We start from the raw sequence: 19,558 nt of genomic DNA on the forward strand, positions 1-19,558 counted from the left end.
TCAGTGTTATACGACAGCTACGCACCCACCCAGGATACGATTTAGGGAAGTCGAAGTGAAAGACCATCTGCTTAGCGAGCCGACATAGCCCATCCCGCAGTACTCGTACAAGTAGAGTCGCAACGTGAACGACTTTCCCGTTCCGCAATCTCATTTCATTTCAAGCATCACTTTTGGTATCCTACCTAGGTCTTTCACTAGGGATCTAGGAGAGAGATGTAAGATTCTCCGGCAGTTGCGAACAATATTGTCGGAAAGGGAGACAATTGAAGTTCATGTAGTGTTCTTTATTGCGTGAGGTTCGAAGTAGGTAGGTAGGTAGGACGACAGGAACGAAGAAAAGAGCAGGGCCTATTTTAGAGAAAAGAAACCAGATTACTCCTGGGCATAAGCCTCCGCACCGGCACCCTCCTGGCCTTCAGCGGCCTGCTGCTCAGCAAGTCGCTGCTGCTCGGCGAGCTGCTGAGCGGCGAGAGCCTTGGCACCGTAGTCCTGGCTCATGGGCTGCAGGACGGGCTGCTCCTCCTTGGGCTCGATGATGGTGACGGAGTCAGGGAGGGTCTTCTGAGGACCGGCCTTGCCCTCGGGGTCGGAGCCGCGCATGATCTTGACCTTGATACCAAGAACACCCTGGCGGAGAAGGACGTGACGGGTGGCGCTGTCAATGAACTCCTTGGCGGGCTGACCGGAGTGGATCATGAAACCGTCCTGTACAGAGAGGATAGAGTCAGTCACACGGTTCCTGTATCGTTGCTTGCATCTCCTGTATCCCGAAACCCCTCATTCACCTCCTTCACAGTTCCTCTTTTCCTTAAACAAATTCCCCAAAAGCACTATTGACGTACCGTGAACTTCATGGACTTGGCACGGGCAGCACGCAGCTTTCCGGAAACGACAACCTCACAACCCTTGGCACCGCTCTCCATGATGAATCTCAGGACACCGTAGCAGGCTCTGCGGACGGCCAGACCGTTGAGGAGCTTGTAGCGGAGGGACTCGCACTGAGCGACGGCGGACAGACCGCGGTTCTGGACCTTGGCGGCATAGAGGGAGACGGAGTTCTCGGGGAACTTGAAGCGCTTCTGGATGAGGGAGGTGAGCTCACGGATGCGGCGACCCTGCTCACCGAGAACCTCCTGCGTGTGGGTGGCACGGATGACTGCGGAAAAAAAAGAGCATCCGTTAGCATCATGACACTATTCCCCATGTGATTCCTCGCGACAAATTGTCTTCCTCCCATTGCGTCCCCAATTTCGTGGTTTCCCCAATTTTTCTGGCCTCCTTCAAACCCCCAATAACTTAACGGAAAGAATACATATGATCGGGCGAACGTACTGATGTCGGTGACGGTGGGAGTGACACGGACTTCAACACCAGAGTAGCCCTCCTCAGCCAGCTCGCGCTGGAAGAACTCGTTCAACTCGGCATAGAAGACACCGTCGGCGACGAACTTGCGGCGCTTCGAAATAGCTCCCTGGACAGCGGCCATGATTGCGTTTCTGCTGGTTGGTTTCTAGGTTGTCGAAGAAACGGCCGTAGCGGTGCACCAAAGTTGGGAAGTCGTTCGAGGGCGAAGTGGTCGGCAGTCGTCAGACCAGATTTGAGAGATTCCGCGTTAGTGGGGATTTTCTGGGAATAGGGCTTGTCCTTCCTTTCTGGGATAGGGCTCAACCCTCGCTTGCACTCCGCCGACCCCTTTCCGTAATAGGAATAGTTCAAACAACTAGCTTTCAGAGCTTAATCTCATTCAGGCTCTCAGGCATCAATTGCCTAACTACCTACAGAGTACAGCTTCTTTCAGGTAGAATGAGGTACCTACCCGCCAGCAGCCTTCGCAATCTTCAACCCTTGCCTGCCGTAGGAATATTCGTCATGTTCTAGGCCTAGCTTAGGCCGATCCTTTGTTGTAACCGTCGCATAACATAACATACATCAAATCGTAAACTGCAATCTGCAATCTGTAATCAAGTGCTATGTGCTTTATCATATTTCATTGTCTGCTTCGTTCCTATTGCATTTCAAGCTCCATCTGACTCAGATTTTTTGGCTCCTGAGAGTTCTCCGTTCCCTTGGAGAAACTAAGATTCGAGATTCCTGAAGCCACTGCTGCCATTCCGGTCGGGGCAGCGTTGCTGATTACATTGCCAGGAGTTCCGCTTCCGACAGCATGATGAGCTGTCTCAATGCCCGTCAAAACCAGCGTTGACTCAGAGGCGGGACTACCACGACGGGCAGAGGGAGTGACGCTGGTCGAGCGGACTCCGTTCATCTCCGCATCTGTCCGACCAAATGCTTCGCTCCACCATCTGACTTCGTTGATATGCGGGAAGATCAGGCGTTCCTTGCCGCGCTTATGATCGTCTATTTGAGGATCATAATTGGGATTGAGAAATTGTTCTCTCCGGGCAAGGAAGTAATCCCACACGCTCCGAGTGCGCTCCTTTGCCTTCATCTCTACCCGCTCCTTTTCGCTATTAAAAAGGAATGTACCATATTGGCATGAGTAGAGATGGTAGAGCAGCCGCCTGAGAAACCGCTCGTTGAATTCGAATCGTGTTGGATATTGGTATAACAGTTGGTAGGTCGCATCGAGGAACTGATGAAAGACCGGACTTGTTTCCTTCACCTTGGTTATCTCCTTTTCGGAGACAACACTTCTGGGGGCGGAACCTGGCTTTCTAGGACTGTCGGAGTCACAATTTTGCATCTCCCCTTCCGAATCCGGGAGAGAGTCGCGGCTCGTATTGTCCCTGTTAAAGAACCCTTTTGCACTAAGGAAAGCATTCTCGATGGCTTTGCTTGCACCACCAGCCTCTCCAAAGCCACGACCGGAATCGCCCCCAATTCTTTCGTTTTCAATCTGAAACCACTTTTCGCTGCTCAAAGGACCCGTTCTGTGCCGGAACATGTGGCCGAAGGAAAGCCAGTCCTTCTCCACGAGTACCATAAACCCTTCCATCGTCCTAAAGTAAGGATCAAGACATATCTGACTCAGAGCGCTCAACTGGCCTGTGCGATCCCATCCATCCGAGCAGTGAATGAGCACATGCGAGTGCTGTAAGCCAATTTGACGAGCTATCAACCCAGCGCCATCCAGAATGCCAGCGATATGTTTCAGCCATCCACTTCGTGCAAGTTGATCCCTATTAGGTCCTAACGGCGTGACATCTGAGTCTTTAAGTGCATCGACAACCTTGTTGAGGGAGTCCCGCATGACGTGAATGTTGTCAATGCCGAGGTAGGCCTTCGTAGCGAACTTGTAATTGTCCATATTCTCCGATCCCAGACCAACGGCTTGCATGGCAAATGCATTGACTGTCGGCCGTGCGTCAACAATTAGATTATGCTGCTGGGCACCATAAATCTGAGGTCTTTCCTCTGGATCGCCACGGAACGACTCCAGCATTTCGTCTTCCAATTCCTCGGCGTTTGTCAAATCAGTCAGCATCTGGCTTGATGAAACGTCACCTTGTGTCGAGCTTGACGAATCATGTTCCAGATGTGGTGGAGTGAAATTAGCCAGTGGCCTGTCTGTACGGGATGTTGAGAATATTGCTGCCAATAGCTTCTCATCCTGGATGCTTCGGTTCTGCCGTACACCTACCAAAGGCTGAGAGCTTCTCGTGATCGAGCAGTTGTTGATGGGATGGCGATACGTTAGGACAGGTACTCGTGCTCTCGACCGATAGCGAGCCGCGTAGTTGAGCGTATTGTCTGAAATGGACGAGGGCACCGGTAGAAGAGCGGGGTATGTCGGCGAAAACTGAGACATCCAAAGTCAATACATCGATCATGGAGCTACTCGTGAGGGAGAGGTTTACCCCGTAGTCCGTATTTATCTCGGAAATCCGCCAGCCATTGTCGTTACCATCGCAGCCCACGCCCTGTCTAGCCCACTCTTTGCGTGCATCGTACAACTCCCAACCGTCGAATTCTCGCTCCGGCGGCGGCGGCTGATAAGTGAAAGCATAGAGTTTGTCGATCCGGCCGACTTTGCAAGTCCAGAGTTTTATGCTTTCATATACATCGCGAGCTTTACTCTCACTGGCGAAGTAGAAACAAACGAACGTGAAGTCTCGGCAGCGCAAGCGAATCGACGACGGCTGGCGGGATACGGCGGGAGTTGGGCGGCATGTACAAAATGAGATGATAGGATATGTTATCCACAGCTCCCTCGGTCGAACAGGCGTACCCTGAGCTTGCGCAGACTCGGCTCCTTGGGGTATGTGGGAGAAGATAATATGGTGAGGGGTGAGGTGTAGCGTGCCGACAATCTGTTCACCACGACGCGCCAAGGTCACATCTTCAACCTGAGAGTCGAGGGAAGGAGGAGTACAGTCAGATCCATGCGTTTTGTCTCAACTCGGATTGTATGTAGTCATGGATCAAACCTTAGCGATCCGTGTTCTCTCCATGCCTATGCTATTTCCGTGTCCGCATAATCTTCATGGTTAGGTATGACGGTCAAGCTGGTTCTATTTCAGGACGGTCAGACAGGACTGCGACGAGTCGACTAATACTCGCAGACGATGATAGCACAGCGACTCAAGGTCAAGGGCACAATAGCGATGTCATTGACGAAATTGCAGATTTTTGGAGAAGTCTCGGGGTGGGAGATCTATCCAACCGCAGAGAAGTTGAAGCCCGACTCGGTTCAGATGCGGAGCCCCTCGCTAACTACGTCAAATGCCCACCGACCGCCCAAGGCAGGTAGGTAGTTGTTTGCCCTACAGGACATTAAAGTGAGTTGAAATGATCGGACAGTCAGCAAGTTACCATATTATTGTCGAAATGACTTCCAATGCCTCCTAGTAGCTTCTCTTTGATATTCGACGGCATCTTAAGTCGTTGAATGGGTTCAAAAAGGGTTGAGCACTAATGAATCCCAGCGTCTGTGACTGATTACTTGTTTGGGCTACAGCTGGCAACTGACCACATGCACCTGAGCAACACATAGCATACTCTTTGTTTGAGTATTTTCGAGGACATACATGACTGTATCGATGCGTACAACCCTCGGTTGGTCTGGGACGAGAAAGATGCATCGACTTGATCTCCGACAAGGCAAATATATATTCCTATGATCATTCAGCCAGCGCATTTGTAGAGTTGGCGCATGTACATTGTCCAGCTTGACGCCGGAGGATTCTATGCAAACAAGGTCTCATGATTATAATACAATATAAAACATATTATACAGTAGTGATAGCTCTTAAACCGAATCCATTCACCAAGCCCTATCCAGCTCGAATGCCAGGGAGCAAGCAGCACCGTAGAACGAGTTGAACCCACGATGGAGTGGGTCCGGAGACATAGCACCCTCGGCAGGAGGACCTGTGGAGGTGTCACCCTCAGTGAGATCCATGTCGAGGAAGATCTCCGTCGTTCGGTAGGGATTAAACGGCCCGCTCTCATAGAAAGCATAGTTGAGCTGCTGGCCATTGAAATCATAGCGATGAATGCGCGTGCTCCTAAGGTCATTCACTGGCATGAACATGTATTCCGCAGTAGTGTGGTTACCCGAATTGTCTGGTTCGCTGTTGACAGTTCCCTTCAATAGATGATTGGGGAGCGGAACATGAGTGAAAGCAGGTAGAGGCGCTTCACCTTCGCTGTTCATGTACCTAGAAAATATGCCCTGCAGGCATTCCCGGAGGCTTTCCACCGTAATGTTCTCAGCTGACTCATTCTCAGAATGTCCATACAGTAGATCGCGGTACAACTTTCTGGTAAACCGAAGGTCAAGGCCATTCTCGGGAAGCAGATAGTCAACGCTGCTCTCAGCCAGCTCAGCTTTGACGCTATGGATCCCAATTTGGGCATCAGAGCCAGAGGACCGGTGTGATCCTGTCAGCGTTACCTCTAATTCGAGTCGCGGAAAGATGCTTGCATGGGCAGCGGTTGGAATCAACCGGAAGAGGTAAAACTGTTGGTCATCATCGGGCAGACGTGGCTTGAGCGTACGGAGAAACGACGTCACTCGGGGAACGTCTGTAGTGAAAGTTCGAGGAAGATTCAATTTGCCCAGCTGAGAAGCGCTGAGGGTCTGAGTCTCGAAGGAAGGCTTGCGTAAGAACAGACATTGGCCAGCGGCGGCTACCACGGTCTCACTGATACCATTGCGTTCTGAGATTGATGGCGATGATTTTCTGAGTAATTTGAGCAGCTCGTCTGACAGAAGTGATTGATGCTTATCGAAATACGGTGTGTCCAGCACCTTCGTTTCGGAGGATTGAGCAGATGACATTGCCAACCGAAACCATGCCTTTTGCCGATCGAACCACGGGACGTTTCGCTCTGGATCTACATTGTAGACACTAGCCGACTGGGTTGCGGATAAGTAAGTGCCAAAGGGTATCGCAGGAGAAGTTGTGTTGTAGATCGCCAGGTTTAGGGTTCTCCGAGCATTGTCCGCATCTGCTCTGTTCTCCGCAAGGTAGAACATCTTAGTTACGCCCTGTGATAGCTCCTGCTCGAATGCAACCCCATAGGTCTTGCTGACCCATGCAAGGAAATCAGGAGTAAAAATACGACCACTCTTAGACGTGTCATTATTTGGCGTAGGTAGATCGACATCTTCCTGTCGAATTCTGTTCGTTGCATCGTATATAATCTCGCGAATCGATTCACATGTGTGCTGAGACCCGGTTACTCTGACGAGGCCTAACGAACGGGTGACGTCAATCTTGGCGTCGTGTAAGCTGGCCAATTCTTCGAAAGAGAAATGCTCAGAGTTGAGCAGCAGCGATAACGAGTACGCGGGGAGCCGGATGTCGATTTGGCCAACTTCACCAGCAACACCTAGCTGCCAGCGGTCTCGTAGAATTCTCTCTGCAAGGAGTTGCTTCCCCTTCAGGGCTTGTGTCACGGCGACTCTATCGGCAAAGCTTCCCTGCGAAACTGGACCGGTTTCGAGAAACATGGAAGTTCCGGGTCTCCAGACAGCAGTGGGTGTGCGCTCACTTCGTGGTTCCCCATCCTTCTGGACCAAAGCCTCTTGCTTCGCTTCTTGTATATAGTCTGACAGCTGTTGAAAGGTAAAGGATGATTGGAGTCTATTCCGCAGGTCTTCCCAATCGTTGGTGGACAACTTGTCGTGCGGTCGATGAGGTTCACGAAAGCTTTGTATGCTTTCATTAATGGTAGCAGATTCGAGAACAGTATCTTTGTTTTCGATATCTTCTAGCATGAACGGAAGGGCAGATTTATCGGATGTGTCGCGCTTGATCTCGGAGTTTTGACGGCGGCGGGTCCGATGCGGTACGACAACGATCTCCCCAGGTTTTCCCAAGGAGTCGACATCGAGCGTCACCTTCTGACTCCTAGGATGTTCCTTCTGGTTTGTCCACCTGGCTCGAGGTCGACGGCGAGACGATGGCTCGTCCTCGGGGTCGGTTGCGGTGTTCTGATAGCGGACGAAAGCATCACGCTGGCGACTCGTTGATGACCGTAGAATTTCTCCACAAGGGGAGATGTATTGACAGGCCAGACGCCCTGCTGCCGGCCTTGAGAACCGCGTAAGCATATGGGAAAATGGGCGAATTGTTTCGAGCCAGCTGCTCCATGAATTCCTCGCAATCAATAGTTTCTTGTAGCTTTGCATGCAATCTTATCGGTCAAGATACGCTAGGCTGGAAGCGGAAGTTTGATCACTATGACTTGTGCCTTAGGCCACAAGAATGACTTGAGGTCGTCTTTGTTTGACGGAAGATACTTAATCCTTCTGTTTCAACAAATAATTAAAGTAAAACATGTTAATGAGAGAGAGTCCGAGTTTGAAGAAGATGAAAAGAAAGACAAGAGTATGAGCGCTACGGGATTATTCCTTTACGGAGACCTCCCAGCTCCGCAGGTCCTCTCGTACATCAAATTCGGATAGTTCATCCACTTCACTACGGCTTTTCCAGGCCTTGCCACTTGCACTGTCGTAGAGCTGCTCTTGAATGCTGCCACCTTTCCTGATGTGTCCAGAGGAGTCAGACCCTTTACTTTCGTTGCGGAATCGGCTAGATGAGCTCTTTGGCCGCCTCTCGAAACTTGGAGACAATCTGTTCCCTGATCTGGTTTGCCTTGTGTCTGTATCCCTATCAGGGCGAAGTTCGTTATGATTCTCCGCCATTTTTCGAGAGCGAGCATCAGGATCTTCGTCGTTCCCGCAAGAACCCGTGGCAAAGAGGTCCTCGATCAACTTATCCGCGGGGATGTCACCTGTGCCAGACAGCCATGAAGCAGCCAGAGTGCGGCGGTACATGTCCTGCATATCAGCAACCTCTCTACTCTGCGTGTTGATGGACGGTAGCCGGCCAAGGTCATCATGATCAGCTTGTTCTGAGGAGACTACACCCGCGATGCCTGCGAAAACCGCGGCGGACCTTAGGGGCGGACTGCTAGCAATCAGTAACAGACTGGTTATGTTTCGTGATAATAAAACATACGTGGTGAAATTCCGATCGCCATCGATTTGGCGCATCACAATCCCAACCCTGAGCGTGCTGTTGACCTTGCTATCCTGCATCAGGTACCTCCTCACGATGCCTTCCTCGTCATCGCTCTTGTCGACATACTCGGCAAGGTTGAGCCTGATCCTTCCTAAAAGATTCTTGTCGCCGTGCCTTCCAGACCCAAACTCTTGTATGATGTCTAGGACGAGTTCGCATTCATGGAGTGTTTGATTTCGATCAATCGTAAGCCTGACCTGCAGGGATTTCTCGTAGTTCCAGTACGCTCGATGATCAATGATGATCGCTTTGTCCGTATGACCATGATGCTCGGCTGTACTTGACGATGGTAGACGCCATTTAACGAACGCCATTCCAGTCACAAGTGGCACATTATTTAGGTCGATGATCTGAGCGAAGATCTCGGTTAGTAAGAACCTATGATATGCGAACCGATCAGACTTACTCTCAATATAAATTCGAATCTAGGCTAAGGTTCGAGTTCAGCATTGCCCACTCCTCCTACACAAAGCACTTACCCTCCTATTTTTCGGAACTACAGTATGTGGAATCAGCTTCAAGTTGTACCGACCATGAGGTCATCAGGCGCTGCGCAGCGCAGCGTTCAGCGAGTGAAGTGATCGCATACCAAAAGCCTGCATAGTGGGCGAGGCTTCAAAGTCAGTCGAGAGCGCCTTGCCTTTACCTTCTCATTTACCGAAACGATGAAATGTCCGATTCTGTCTTCGGATTCCCTTAACTGGAGTCTCTCATAAGAGGTACAGTTCCGCGGTCATCTCCGCACAGCAATCAGGCGGTCAGCCATCATTCAACCGGCAGAATCCCACCGCTACCGACCCGCATCGACAAATGTTCAGCAATGGAGAGGTACTCTCATCAATTCTCAACCTTCATCCAACAACTATCCAAAGCGCCTTCCCCCTTCCAATTTTTAAAATGGACCAACAGCCTCTCTCACCTCCCGCAGAGTCCGACTCAACCTTAACAACAAACCATCCCTTAAACGCACCAGTCCCGCTTGACTCCCCCCTCCGCACAACACCCATCCACCCATCCCTCCCCGATATCCGCGTCCCGAACTCGCCCCTAAAACCACACCAGTACGACCCAGTCACCTGCGCCCCCATCGATCTCGAATCTGGCTCCATCCGGTCTCACCTTAACCACCTCCGGACGGAATACCCATCCCCTAGCGCGGCGCTGAAAGCGCAGGAGCAAGTGGCCAAGGAAGCGAAGCGAAAGATCCAGGAGGCGGAGAGGAAACGCGAGGAGGTGCAAAAGGCCATGGATAAGAAGGTCAAGGAGCGGGATACGGAGATGAAGGTCCTATCGAAGTATCAGAAGGTTAGGGGCTTGGAACTTCCGTCTCGAGCCTTGGGTTGAATTGGCTTGGTATGAGATTGGTTTTTGACGTCGTAAGGACGCATTTGATGACCAAGAGTGCACGGCTTGTTGGGTACTTAGTACTTACACGGCTCCCTTGCGCGACTGTTGGAGAGAGGATACAGCCATTGAACGTCCCAGAGTGGTTCCATATTCTGGATTCTGTAGCAATTGGCAGCAGTCACCAACTATATGCGCTGCAATTGGCTTTCAAGACGCCAAACTGCCCGACAGAGCATACGGACGGGATACAACTACCAGGGCTTGAAGCGCGGGCCTCATGGGCAGAGAGAGAGCTTCTTAGCTTGCAGATGCATGGCGCCAAGTCTACGAGAGGTCGTTGTCCTCTTACTAAGATGAGGCTGCATCTCGAGTCAGATCTTCAGCAAGCTTGCATGATAGTGCTTCGTTATTGGCATGGCACAATCAGAGTCTAGTCTTGACATGAACCGTGGATTTCCTGTGGGCTATGGACGGATTATAAAGACATCAACCCCACTCGACCGGTATGGCCCGGCACATAACAGTCCTCAACATGAATATCATTAAACATGAAGCGCGTGATTACCTCTCATATGTATCAAAAAGAAAAGAAATAAATTCGTGTCCATTAATCATAGGCCCTTATGCATGGCGGCTCAAGTCTCTTACAACGTGCCCAAGACCTTCACCAAGACGGGGAGCAACTAGGTTTATGTTAGTGAGATTTGCCTCGTCGTTTTAAGGGTTACGGAACATACCTCAGATGCATCCTCGATCAAGACCTGTGTCTCATTCACGAATTTCCTGGTGAGAAGATCGTTGGCGTTGTTGAGGAGACCGCCGACTTCTGCGAGCAGGTCGGGTGTTATGACAGGGGAGACTCCATCAATCAGGTCTCTTGTCTCGTTGACGAACTTGGGCGTCAGCAGCTGGGTAGCATTGCCCAGGACGTAGCTAACGTTGGTGAATAGGGCGGGGGTCAGGGCAGGCCCCACGCTGTCGATCAGGTGTTGAGTTTCCTCGACGAACTTGGTAGTGAGCAGCTTGTTGGCGTTGTTCAGCAGGCCGCCGACTTCAGCCAGAAGCTCGGGGGTGATGACGGGAGCGACCTCGTAGATCAAGTCTTGTGTCTCGTTGACAAACTTGGGTGTGAGCAGGTTGTTGGCATTGTTCAGGAGGCCTCCGACTTGTCCAAGAAGCTCGGGCGTGATGACAGGCGAGACATCGCCGATCAGGTTCTTTGTCTCCTTGACGAAGTCGGGTGTCAGCAGATCGTTGGCGTTGCTCAGCAGGCCCTGGATCTCGTGCAAGCCGTCCGTGGACAACAAAGAGTTGGCGTTATTCAGCAAGCTGCCGATCTCCTTGAAGAGCTGAGGAGTGATGTTAGGCGCCACAGCACCAATCAGGCCCTGGGTTTCGTTGACGAAGGTTGGCGTGAGGAGATCGTTGGCGTTGGTCAACAAGGCGCCAACCTCGGCGAGCACGCCGGGTGTCAGTACAGGAGCAATACCGCCAATCAGGCTTCTGGTTTCCTTGACGAAGTCCGGAGTCAACAGGTCGTTGGCGTTGTTCAGCAGACCGCTGATCTCCTTGAATAGATCGGGCGACAGGAGAGGACCGACAGCGCTGATGAGCTGCTTGACCTCCTTGACAAAGTCTGAAGTCAGCAGAGAGTTGGCGTTGATTAGGAGAGTGCCAATCTGCTTGAACAGTTCGGGTGTCAAAACGGGAGCAACAGCTTCAATGAGGCCGCGAGTCTCCTTGACGAAATCGGCTGTCAACAAAGTGTTGGCGTTGCCAATCAGACCATTGACCTCCTTGACAAAGTCTGCAGTCAGCAGGCTGTTGCCGTTGTTCAGCAGAGATGAGATCTGCTTGAATAGTTCAGGTGTCAACAGAGGACCAACAGCCTCAATAAGAGCGCGAGTCTCCTTGACGAAATCGGGTGTCAACAACGTGTTGGCGTTACCAATCAAACCGTTGACTTCCTTGACGAAGTCAGCGGTCAGCAGGTTGTTGCCATTGTTCAGCAGGGTCGAAATCTGCTTGAACAGTTGAGGTGTGAGTAGTGGACCGACGGCGCCGATCAGTTCCTGAGTCTCATTTACGAAGCTGGGCGTGAGCAAGGCATTGGCGTTACTCAAGAGACCCAGCACTTCCTTGGTCAGCTCAGGAGTGAGGAGGTTGTATCCGGTATCGATCAAAGACTTGGTCTGGTCGGTGGTCTTGTCATCGAACAGGTATGCGAAGTGATGGAAGAAGGATTCGATATCCTTCAGCAAGGTGGGAGACAGGAGCCCCGAAATGCCTTGGAACATATTCTGCAGATCTCCGAGGATGTTTCCGGAAAACCCGTCCGACGCACCTCCAGACGATGAGCCTGAACCGGTACTAGCGGCAGCGGTTGTCGCAGCTGCATGTGTGGCGGTCTCAGAGTTAGAGGAGCTCTCCGCAGAGGCAGAAGTTGGAGTGGCCGTTGAGACACTTTGGGTTTGCTCACCAGCAGTGTTCGTTGGAACCAGGTTGGTTAGGATATTCAGCGGGTTGCCATCCTTCTGACTGGCAGCCGGGCTGGCACTGGTTGCGGGTGCTGCTGCTGCTTGGGTGTTGACGTTGGCGCTCTGCTCCTGGTTGGCAGCGTTGGCATTCTGCTGGTTGGTGCTTGCGCTTTGTTGCGCAACCGGAGTGGCCTCTGCCACGTGCGTTGTCTGCGCTACCGACTGTTCCTCTGCTACAGCCCCCTGTGTTGAAGCACCGACTGGTGAGGATACCTGCGCTGGAGTTGCGAGCGCGGTGCTGGACAGCAGAAGAGCTGAGAGGACTGTTGAGAAACGCATGCTGGGTCAATGCTCTTCACAGGGGAATGGCCAGCAATCGACGTCTGGGAGAGAGGTAGAGCCGAGATCCCCCAAGACTGCACTGGCTCCTTTTATGTCTGCAGCTGCGCGGAAAAGATCTGCTACCACTAACCACTCTCTCCACAAGGTCCAGCTACTGTTGGGCAAACAAGAAATAGACCGAGGGCTATTGTCTGATCTCCACATGTGAACTAACTCATGTTGGGGGTTTCCTCCTTCCATTGACCAGACTACTGATGTCAGCGGCAGGGGCGATTTCTGGTCGTGCAACGGAGATAGTACCTTTTTCGAGCGTACTGGGAGAGCATAGCTTGTCGATCATTGGTGTGTGTCATCTGTTTTCTTCCATCTTTTGGACCAAAGACGGTAGAACGCTGTGGAGCATGGTGCCTAGTAGCTCCTGTAGTACTACTATGTTAGTACAGCGCCGCAGCAGCATGGGGTGGTGAACCGTGAACGGTAACTGTAGCGGCGCTGAGATGGAGCCCAAGCACTGCTTAGTCGGAATGAGCCGTGCACCCCAGACCGCAATGTTAGACTAATTGGTCTTTTAGGGGCTCTTAGCCCTGCGGGGGGAGCAAATTAGAGGCACGGGAAATTGCGAGTGGCACTTTAGTCTCGTCTTAGTCTGAGATGGGATCGCTTGAGGAACGAGGAGTTGGGGTCTGGCTTTCGGGCTCCATCTACCTCGGTGATCGGCACGGACAATCGACAGTTTGAGCAAAACGAGCACTTGACAGTCATTATTATTGCCTTGCTTTGTGGTCACGGAGTAGTAGGGTGCCTGAGCGGTTGAGCCCAATTGAGTTGCAGAGGAGAATTTCGAGTAGCCACACGTTTGGACAGACGAACTGCCATAGTCCCTGGCAGCCTGGCAAGAAAAACAATACTTGCAGGAACCAGGGGGTAGTCTAACACCCAGCGGGACTGTGGGCACTAGTCTGTGTTAGTGGTAGTTCGACCATGATAGCACCATGGATAGGTGCATTCGAGCACTGGCATTATTCTTTCTCCTGAGCGAGTGAGCCAACTGAGATTTCTCACTTTCTCGTAGTCGTAGTTCTCATTTTGCGGGGACGGAACACGCCCGTGGGGAACCATGGCCGGAAAGACTCATAGTTCCCGTGGATCCTTCGAAAGTTGGTACTGGAAGTTGGAAGTCTGGAGACCCTCTGTGTTCCAACTCGAGTGTGGGGTTCATTCGGCCGATGTAGGAAGGGAAATTATGACGAAGAGAGCCGTCGAACTGCAATGTTAGGCACTACGAGGGCAAAGAGAAGACAGCTCGAGGTGTATCTCGGTAACATGTGATATGGGTGCCATGAGAAAGAACTCAAAATCCACGAGTCTTTAAGGTAAAATGCAACTCATGTCATTTCCCAACTCGAGTATCCAAACTGATGAGTGGATATTCCCACAGCGACCTGGCCTAGTGTCGTCGTGATCGACACTTTTCATGACCATCGAGCGGGGTTCTTGCTTTTCTTGTCCTCGTTCGCGTTAAAAACGGGAAGAAAAATCTTGTTTCTGCGCCTCTTTTCTCGAGTTTCGGCTGCTTTTTCCAAAATTGTCATTCATCATATGGCTCACTCGAAATTGGAGAAAAACATGGGGAAGATGAGGCCAATGACGGATACGGTCTGGAGTCTCGAGTCTCCCACTCTTCAGGTAAGGGCCCAAAAGCTGATCCTCTACTGTAGTATGTCCCAGGGGTCAGGGGTCCCAGGTACACAGTAAGACAGAGACCTCGATTAAGGACAATTTTTCTTCATGATTCATGTAATATGACGCATTTTTATCCAATATCCTATTTAATATATCACAGTTCATATCCAGGTATAGAGAGGTACACCCTCGTCAGTAACCATTCCTTCGGAAAAGCTCAACAATGCCTCTCCAATGAAAGCAAAGGGAATAAAGTGCTCGGAGGCCAGGTTATATGTCGTTTAATATATGGGATCTGCCAAAAAAAAAATCAGCGAACTCTCCATAATTAGGCTAGACTACTTGTGATTAAAGCAAGAGAAACAGAAATAGTCTCTAGGGCAAGTCCATGCCATGCAAGGTCACTTGATTCTTACTCTTACAAAAGGTTCTCCTCGCCAAAGCCCCTACATTAGCGTTCTTTCTTTTTCTCACGTCAATGGCTTACTCTGTCGAAGAACAGAATACTACTACCTTAGTACAGCAGTCCAGCATTTCGTCCTTATCTTCAGGTTTGCTTTGATTCAATATCAATTACCCCAGATTCCGAACTGCTTTCCCCATGTCAACAGAATGACCACAAATGTGGTGTGGATGGACTCATCAACTTCCAATTATCGTGACTCGAATTCAGGAACGACTTGTAAATGCTCCACTTCGAAATTTGTGCTATTCTACATTGGGCCACCACTGCGAAGTGGCAAAAGTTTCCGCACGAGCGAGGCCCGTAGTCAGCTCAGTAGATGTCTAGTTTAGATCTCCAACCGCAAACATCAAGGGTTTCCTCTCCATGGATAATTCGACTATTCTTGGTTATCTGGAGTCCAATATGAAGCCTTGGATATAACTGCAATGTTGCGATCGGAGAGCCTCTGATGAGGATCTTTGATGAGAAACGCTCGCGGACAACTGGTCTCGCGTTGTTGTTGTTGTCTCCAATGTGGACGATAATCGTCCATCTCCACTGATTATCAGATTTTGGGTCTAAACTTCGTCTGCGAACAAAAGACCCTCGCTCACAGATCAGGCTCGAGGTCAATGATCAATGATTGCGCTTAGGAGTTTATATGAGCATTCCCCTACCATCGTTTCATCTCAGCCCTTGGTCTGGTCGAGCACCAGAATGATCACGTTTGTTGGGGAAGTTCGTTATGGATAAGTACCAAATACCAGAATTGGTCGACCATGGAGCGCTCGCCCCTGCAATCCTGCTGTAATTTAACAAGTAATGCACCAAGTGACGATCTATGAAGCGACTTCGAGTCGATTAATCGAGCTCGATTCACACCCGATCAACTCTTACTTCGTGCGATCAAGCGCACCTGCCGCAAATCTCTTCACAGGCAAGCTGTTGTCTGCTTAGTTAGAGGCCCTCAAATGATTTAGCGCAGGTTCAATGCAATATTGAGCTTCTCAATGCCGGAACTGCAGTTCCAAAGAGGCTGAACTCGCCCTCATGGAGATGCTATATGGCGTGTTTTTCAAAGAACACTAGGCCTTCGAGACGTCGAGCTCCAAAATGAAGGGGTGAAATGATTTTACTTTCTCTTTGCTATTCCCTGCGGATGCTTCCATTCGAGTCAAATTATGTTAATGTCATACCGACGGTGTTGGTTTTGGAGACATCAACCCTCCGTCTCAATGATTTGAGAAATATGCTAAGTCCTAGTCCTTTGCATTCTGAGCAGCTCATTGTTGTACTGCACTCACCTCGGTCTCGCCCGGAAGACCGTCGATAACGAGCCTGTCCTGTTGAAGCAAGTTTTGAAAGTAGCTGTGGACTTATGATCATAGGCAACTGCAAGCATTTCTCGAGAATCTGTTTGATTCCCTGCTATACCAGGGCTCCTACAATTCATAAGGCTCCATTGAAAGACCTGTTCAGTAATATTGATCCATTCATGCTTGGGGTTTCCAAGGGGCTGAGAGAGATCTCAATACCACACATTGACCTCAACTACGACTTCTTTGCAAAATTGAATCAGCTTGCTTCACTGAACCTATGCAACTCCTTTTGCAGGTAGGGTGCATTTCATCGTGTTGCATGCTCTGATCACACTGCCAGCTGGAAGGCTTATCAAATCAATGAAGTGTATTGGCCTGACTTTCTAAGCGCCAGTGTTCCCATAGCACTCTTCCATCCCCCAATTCGAGATGTGCATGAACAGCCGACTGTGTCCAGAGGTCAGAGCAGTGACAAATGACTCGTCAGCTACAAGTGCCTCGTCAATATCATTGTATACTTCAACCGAGAAAGATACTAATGTGAGGATTGAGGCCACTGACCATCTCCGCGTATAATCTTTTGAGCCGCTTGATGATCTAGATGATATCCATTCTCTCTCTTATCTGATTCAATAACCCGTATCTATCAAGACCCCCTGTTGACCACAGTGTTGAAGGACCTGGAGTTGAGACCGCTTGATTGAGAATTTCGCGTCATTCGCGAGCACAGTGCAAGTCACGTTTCGACCTTGAGCTTACCCATGAGTGAAACGAAAGGAGGGCTACTACAGCCTTCCACGGCGGCAAGATAGTCGGAATGGTGTATGGCTGGATCCAAAGAGCTGCAAGTCATACCCATACCCATCCGTGGTCTAGGACAGGTCAGCAAGATGATTTGATCCTGCCGTGTACATCAGGACAGTTGTTATTGATAGGGTCATCGATCTCCAATGGTGCCAGTTTTCGTCATCCGGATGGCAGTTGTTTTCCTCCTCAAATGCGCACACGGGACATCGTCCTCTTCTCTAAACTTCGCCTCCAATGCTCACGGATGCGTCAAGATATGAGCATCAAGATAACCATCCAGACTTCAGACAGCTGCGCCAGGAGCGAGAGTTGGAGCTTTGTCAACGGCCTCATACAATCGCTCGGCTCTTTTGTAAGCTGGCAAGAAACGGCTGTACAGCTCTTTCGTGGCTCTTGATTCTTTTTGGTGCGTAAGTCACCTTTGGCGTCGCTCTGGTGATTGCGAGGTCGCACGAGGGCCTTATCGCTCGACAGACTCGTTGTTTGTTGTATCGGGCTTGTTTGCGATGGTTGGTTGGAGTTCGGAGACAAGGGAATCAAGGATCGGTGCTAGCTCCATGAATGCTCTGCAGAATGAACTGATGGTTCTTGTGATCTCGAATCTGTCGAGCTAACCCCGGGTAAATTGTAGTCTGTCGCCATCCTCGCACCATGATGAGTGCAGAGAAGCCAAATGACGTAAGTTTCAGTGACTGTCAACATTGACTGCATGTCCATTCAAATCATTACCTACCCAAGCTTAGTGAGATACAAAGAGCTTGAGCCAGTCTCAAAACCAAGATTTTTAGCGAGGACGTCCCTGACTCTCCAATCGAACGCCTGGCGCATATTACACCTTGAGGGATCCCAGGTCAAACTCATAAAAGTCCTCTCTCAAGGTCTCATCCTGTCTGCAAGAGGTTAGTCGAACAGGTGACCAAATCCGTATGCACTGTCAGCCGGATTTGGTGGGTCTCGACGCAGCTGTTGACGCCCATCACACATGGCTGGATATCCTCCAGTCTTGTGGCTTTCGTCGCAGCCAGTCATAAGCGTGGATGTCTTCCTATCCGAAACCGGAGCAGGGGATATTGCAATCAGTGCTCCTGCAGGATTCTCTTTGAGGATGGCTCGGTGCATGCATGTGTAGGTATTGTCGAGACTAATTGTTGACAGGGATACTGGGGAGGACAGAGCGCTTAAGGGTTGTGTGACAGTAAGCTTGGGCAAAACCGACTTTGTAAGTACTGTATGTACAGACTTCTGTATTACAGAGATCCTGGTATGTCCTGCTCTCTGAGGAGCTTCTAGATCTATGTTTTGACTTCCTCATGGTCGACATGGCTGGAGTCTAGATGTCTTGAGTCTGGTACTTTTGTCAATGTTGGACTGCCGGGAAAGCGTGTGCGTTCATGGCAGAGTGTCCAATATTACTATGACGAAATAAGTTACATGCGGTCCACGGAATGATCACCATGCATGGATTCTGCCGTCGTATAGGTTTACTTGAATCTGAGCATTTGAAGCAACACACGCCAAGCATGCGGGTCTATATTCCGCTCTCAGTCAGCACGAGTAAATAGGCTACTAACCAGATATCCTCCAAGGTCCAAAACTCAAGCTAAAAACCAGTGAAACTTGTCTGCGATCAACTACCATACGACTACATTGACTTCTATTTTCAGCTTAGCTATCATGTCGTGTCTTCTGCAGGATTGCCACTCCCACTCTCATTGTGGCTGATGGAGCAGCGTGACTTAGATGTGGCAACAGCCGGTGAGGCGCAGCAGGTACGGTCATCACCGAAACACCAAAGCTGAGATGGAAAGATCGTCCCCTGATGCATAACGCCAGTTTCATTTCTATCTTTTCGTTTCCATCTCTTTGGTTGTCCTGTTTTCACTTGCAGCTGCGGTGCCATCCTGTTGGCTTCTGGTATCTTTCAAATGTTACCTTGTCAAATGGATGCCGTGGAGGCAAACCATGCAGGCAGCACAGCCGTTTCAATCAAGGTGCCCTTGTGAGGTGTCGCAACTTCCCCCGGTCTGCAGCTGACGACGCATGCGATTCCATCAGACGGCTGGTTGGCAGCCGATCTCAACCGATGGTACGACCCGTTTTGCCATCATCCTCCCGTGATCCCGTCTATCCATTCAGTGCTCGGCTCATGACCCGTGAGTATTTCTCCGCGTGTATCAAATCCGCTGCTGGGCGCGTGCTGAGACCCATCCCCTTTCTTCTTGCTCTTCGACCACGAGCTCTTCTGACCTTGTGACTTCATCAACTGCTGCTTGTGAGTGGCACTTGGTCAAATGCTTCTGCCTGCACCTGCTCGTCTTGTTCATGGACTCCAGTGATGAAGCCGATTCGGCTGGAGAGATCAAATTGTCGAAACCTTTTCCACCTGTCGTTGGGTTCCACTGCCTCTAAATAAGTTCTCTGGTTGACCTACAGTTGATGACAGGGCTCTTCACTGGATCCGTTAGTATATCCATAGCGCTTGCTGACTTGCCTCGCGCCACAGCTTGCCCCTTTGGCCGATTGCATGGAGACTAGCCGATAAAGGCCGACTGCTGCTTACAGGCTTTACATGCGACTGGGCAAGCCAAGGGCAACTGCTCTGTAAGCAGTGAGACTGGTGATTTGACCCGAGTCACCATT

At 50.5% G+C, this 19,558-nt stretch overlaps 6 protein-coding genes across 6 annotated transcripts; 1 reads left to right on the plus strand and 5 right to left on the minus strand.

Annotated features, from left to right (window-relative positions):
* Positions 1-375: 375 nt before the first annotated feature.
* On the minus strand, positions 376-1,489 carry Aspvir_006493 (40S ribosomal protein uS3; the record flags this gene model as incomplete). The annotated part of the gene is made up of 3 exons (XM_043269689.1): positions 376-708; positions 846-1,159; positions 1,336-1,489. 3 exons carry the CDS (start codon positions 1,487-1,489, stop codon positions 376-378), a joined length of 801 nt encoding a protein of 266 aa, XP_043125624.1.
* A 519-nt stretch (positions 1,490-2,008) lies between these two features.
* Aspvir_006494 (phosphatidylinositol-3-phosphatase YMR1) lies at positions 2,009-4,415 on the minus strand (the record flags this gene model as incomplete). The annotated part of the gene is made up of 3 exons (XM_043269690.1): positions 2,009-3,763; positions 3,822-4,310; positions 4,392-4,415. 3 exons carry the CDS (start codon positions 4,413-4,415, stop codon positions 2,009-2,011), a joined length of 2,268 nt encoding a protein of 755 aa, XP_043125625.1.
* An 812-nt stretch (positions 4,416-5,227) lies between these two features.
* Positions 5,228-7,525, minus strand: Aspvir_006495 (putative respiratory complex assembly protein Rmp1; the record flags this gene model as incomplete). The annotated part of the gene is made up of 1 exon (XM_043269691.1): positions 5,228-7,525. The coding sequence occupies one exon, from the start codon at positions 7,523-7,525 to the stop codon at positions 5,228-5,230; it is 2,298 nt and encodes a 765-aa protein (XP_043125626.1).
* Positions 7,526-7,819: 294 nt separating this feature from the next.
* Positions 7,820-9,100, minus strand: Aspvir_006496 (N-terminal C2 domain-containing protein; the record flags this gene model as incomplete). Its single annotated transcript, XM_043269692.1, has 5 exons — positions 7,820-8,384; positions 8,436-8,848; positions 8,905-8,928; positions 8,978-8,994; positions 9,088-9,100. The coding sequence occupies 5 exons, from the start codon at positions 9,098-9,100 to the stop codon at positions 7,820-7,822; spliced, it is 1,032 nt and encodes a 343-aa protein (XP_043125627.1).
* Positions 9,101-9,395: 295 nt separating this feature from the next.
* Aspvir_006497 (uncharacterized protein) lies at positions 9,396-9,842 on the plus strand (the record flags this gene model as incomplete). The annotated part of the gene is made up of 1 exon (XM_043269693.1): positions 9,396-9,842. The coding sequence occupies one exon, from the start codon at positions 9,396-9,398 to the stop codon at positions 9,840-9,842; it is 447 nt and encodes a 148-aa protein (XP_043125628.1).
* A 647-nt stretch (positions 9,843-10,489) lies between these two features.
* Aspvir_006498 (uncharacterized protein) lies at positions 10,490-12,661 on the minus strand (the record flags this gene model as incomplete). Its single annotated transcript, XM_043269694.1, has 2 exons — positions 10,490-10,528; positions 10,583-12,661. The coding sequence occupies 2 exons, from the start codon at positions 12,659-12,661 to the stop codon at positions 10,490-10,492; spliced, it is 2,118 nt and encodes a 705-aa protein (XP_043125629.1).
* Between the last annotated feature and the right edge of the window lie 6,897 nt (positions 12,662-19,558).

This window comes from Aspergillus viridinutans (genome assembly GCF_018404265.1).
Source record: "Aspergillus viridinutans IFM 47045 DNA, scaffold_4, whole genome shotgun sequence".
Classification (NCBI taxonomy): domain Eukaryota; kingdom Fungi; phylum Ascomycota; class Eurotiomycetes; order Eurotiales; family Aspergillaceae; genus Aspergillus; species Aspergillus viridinutans.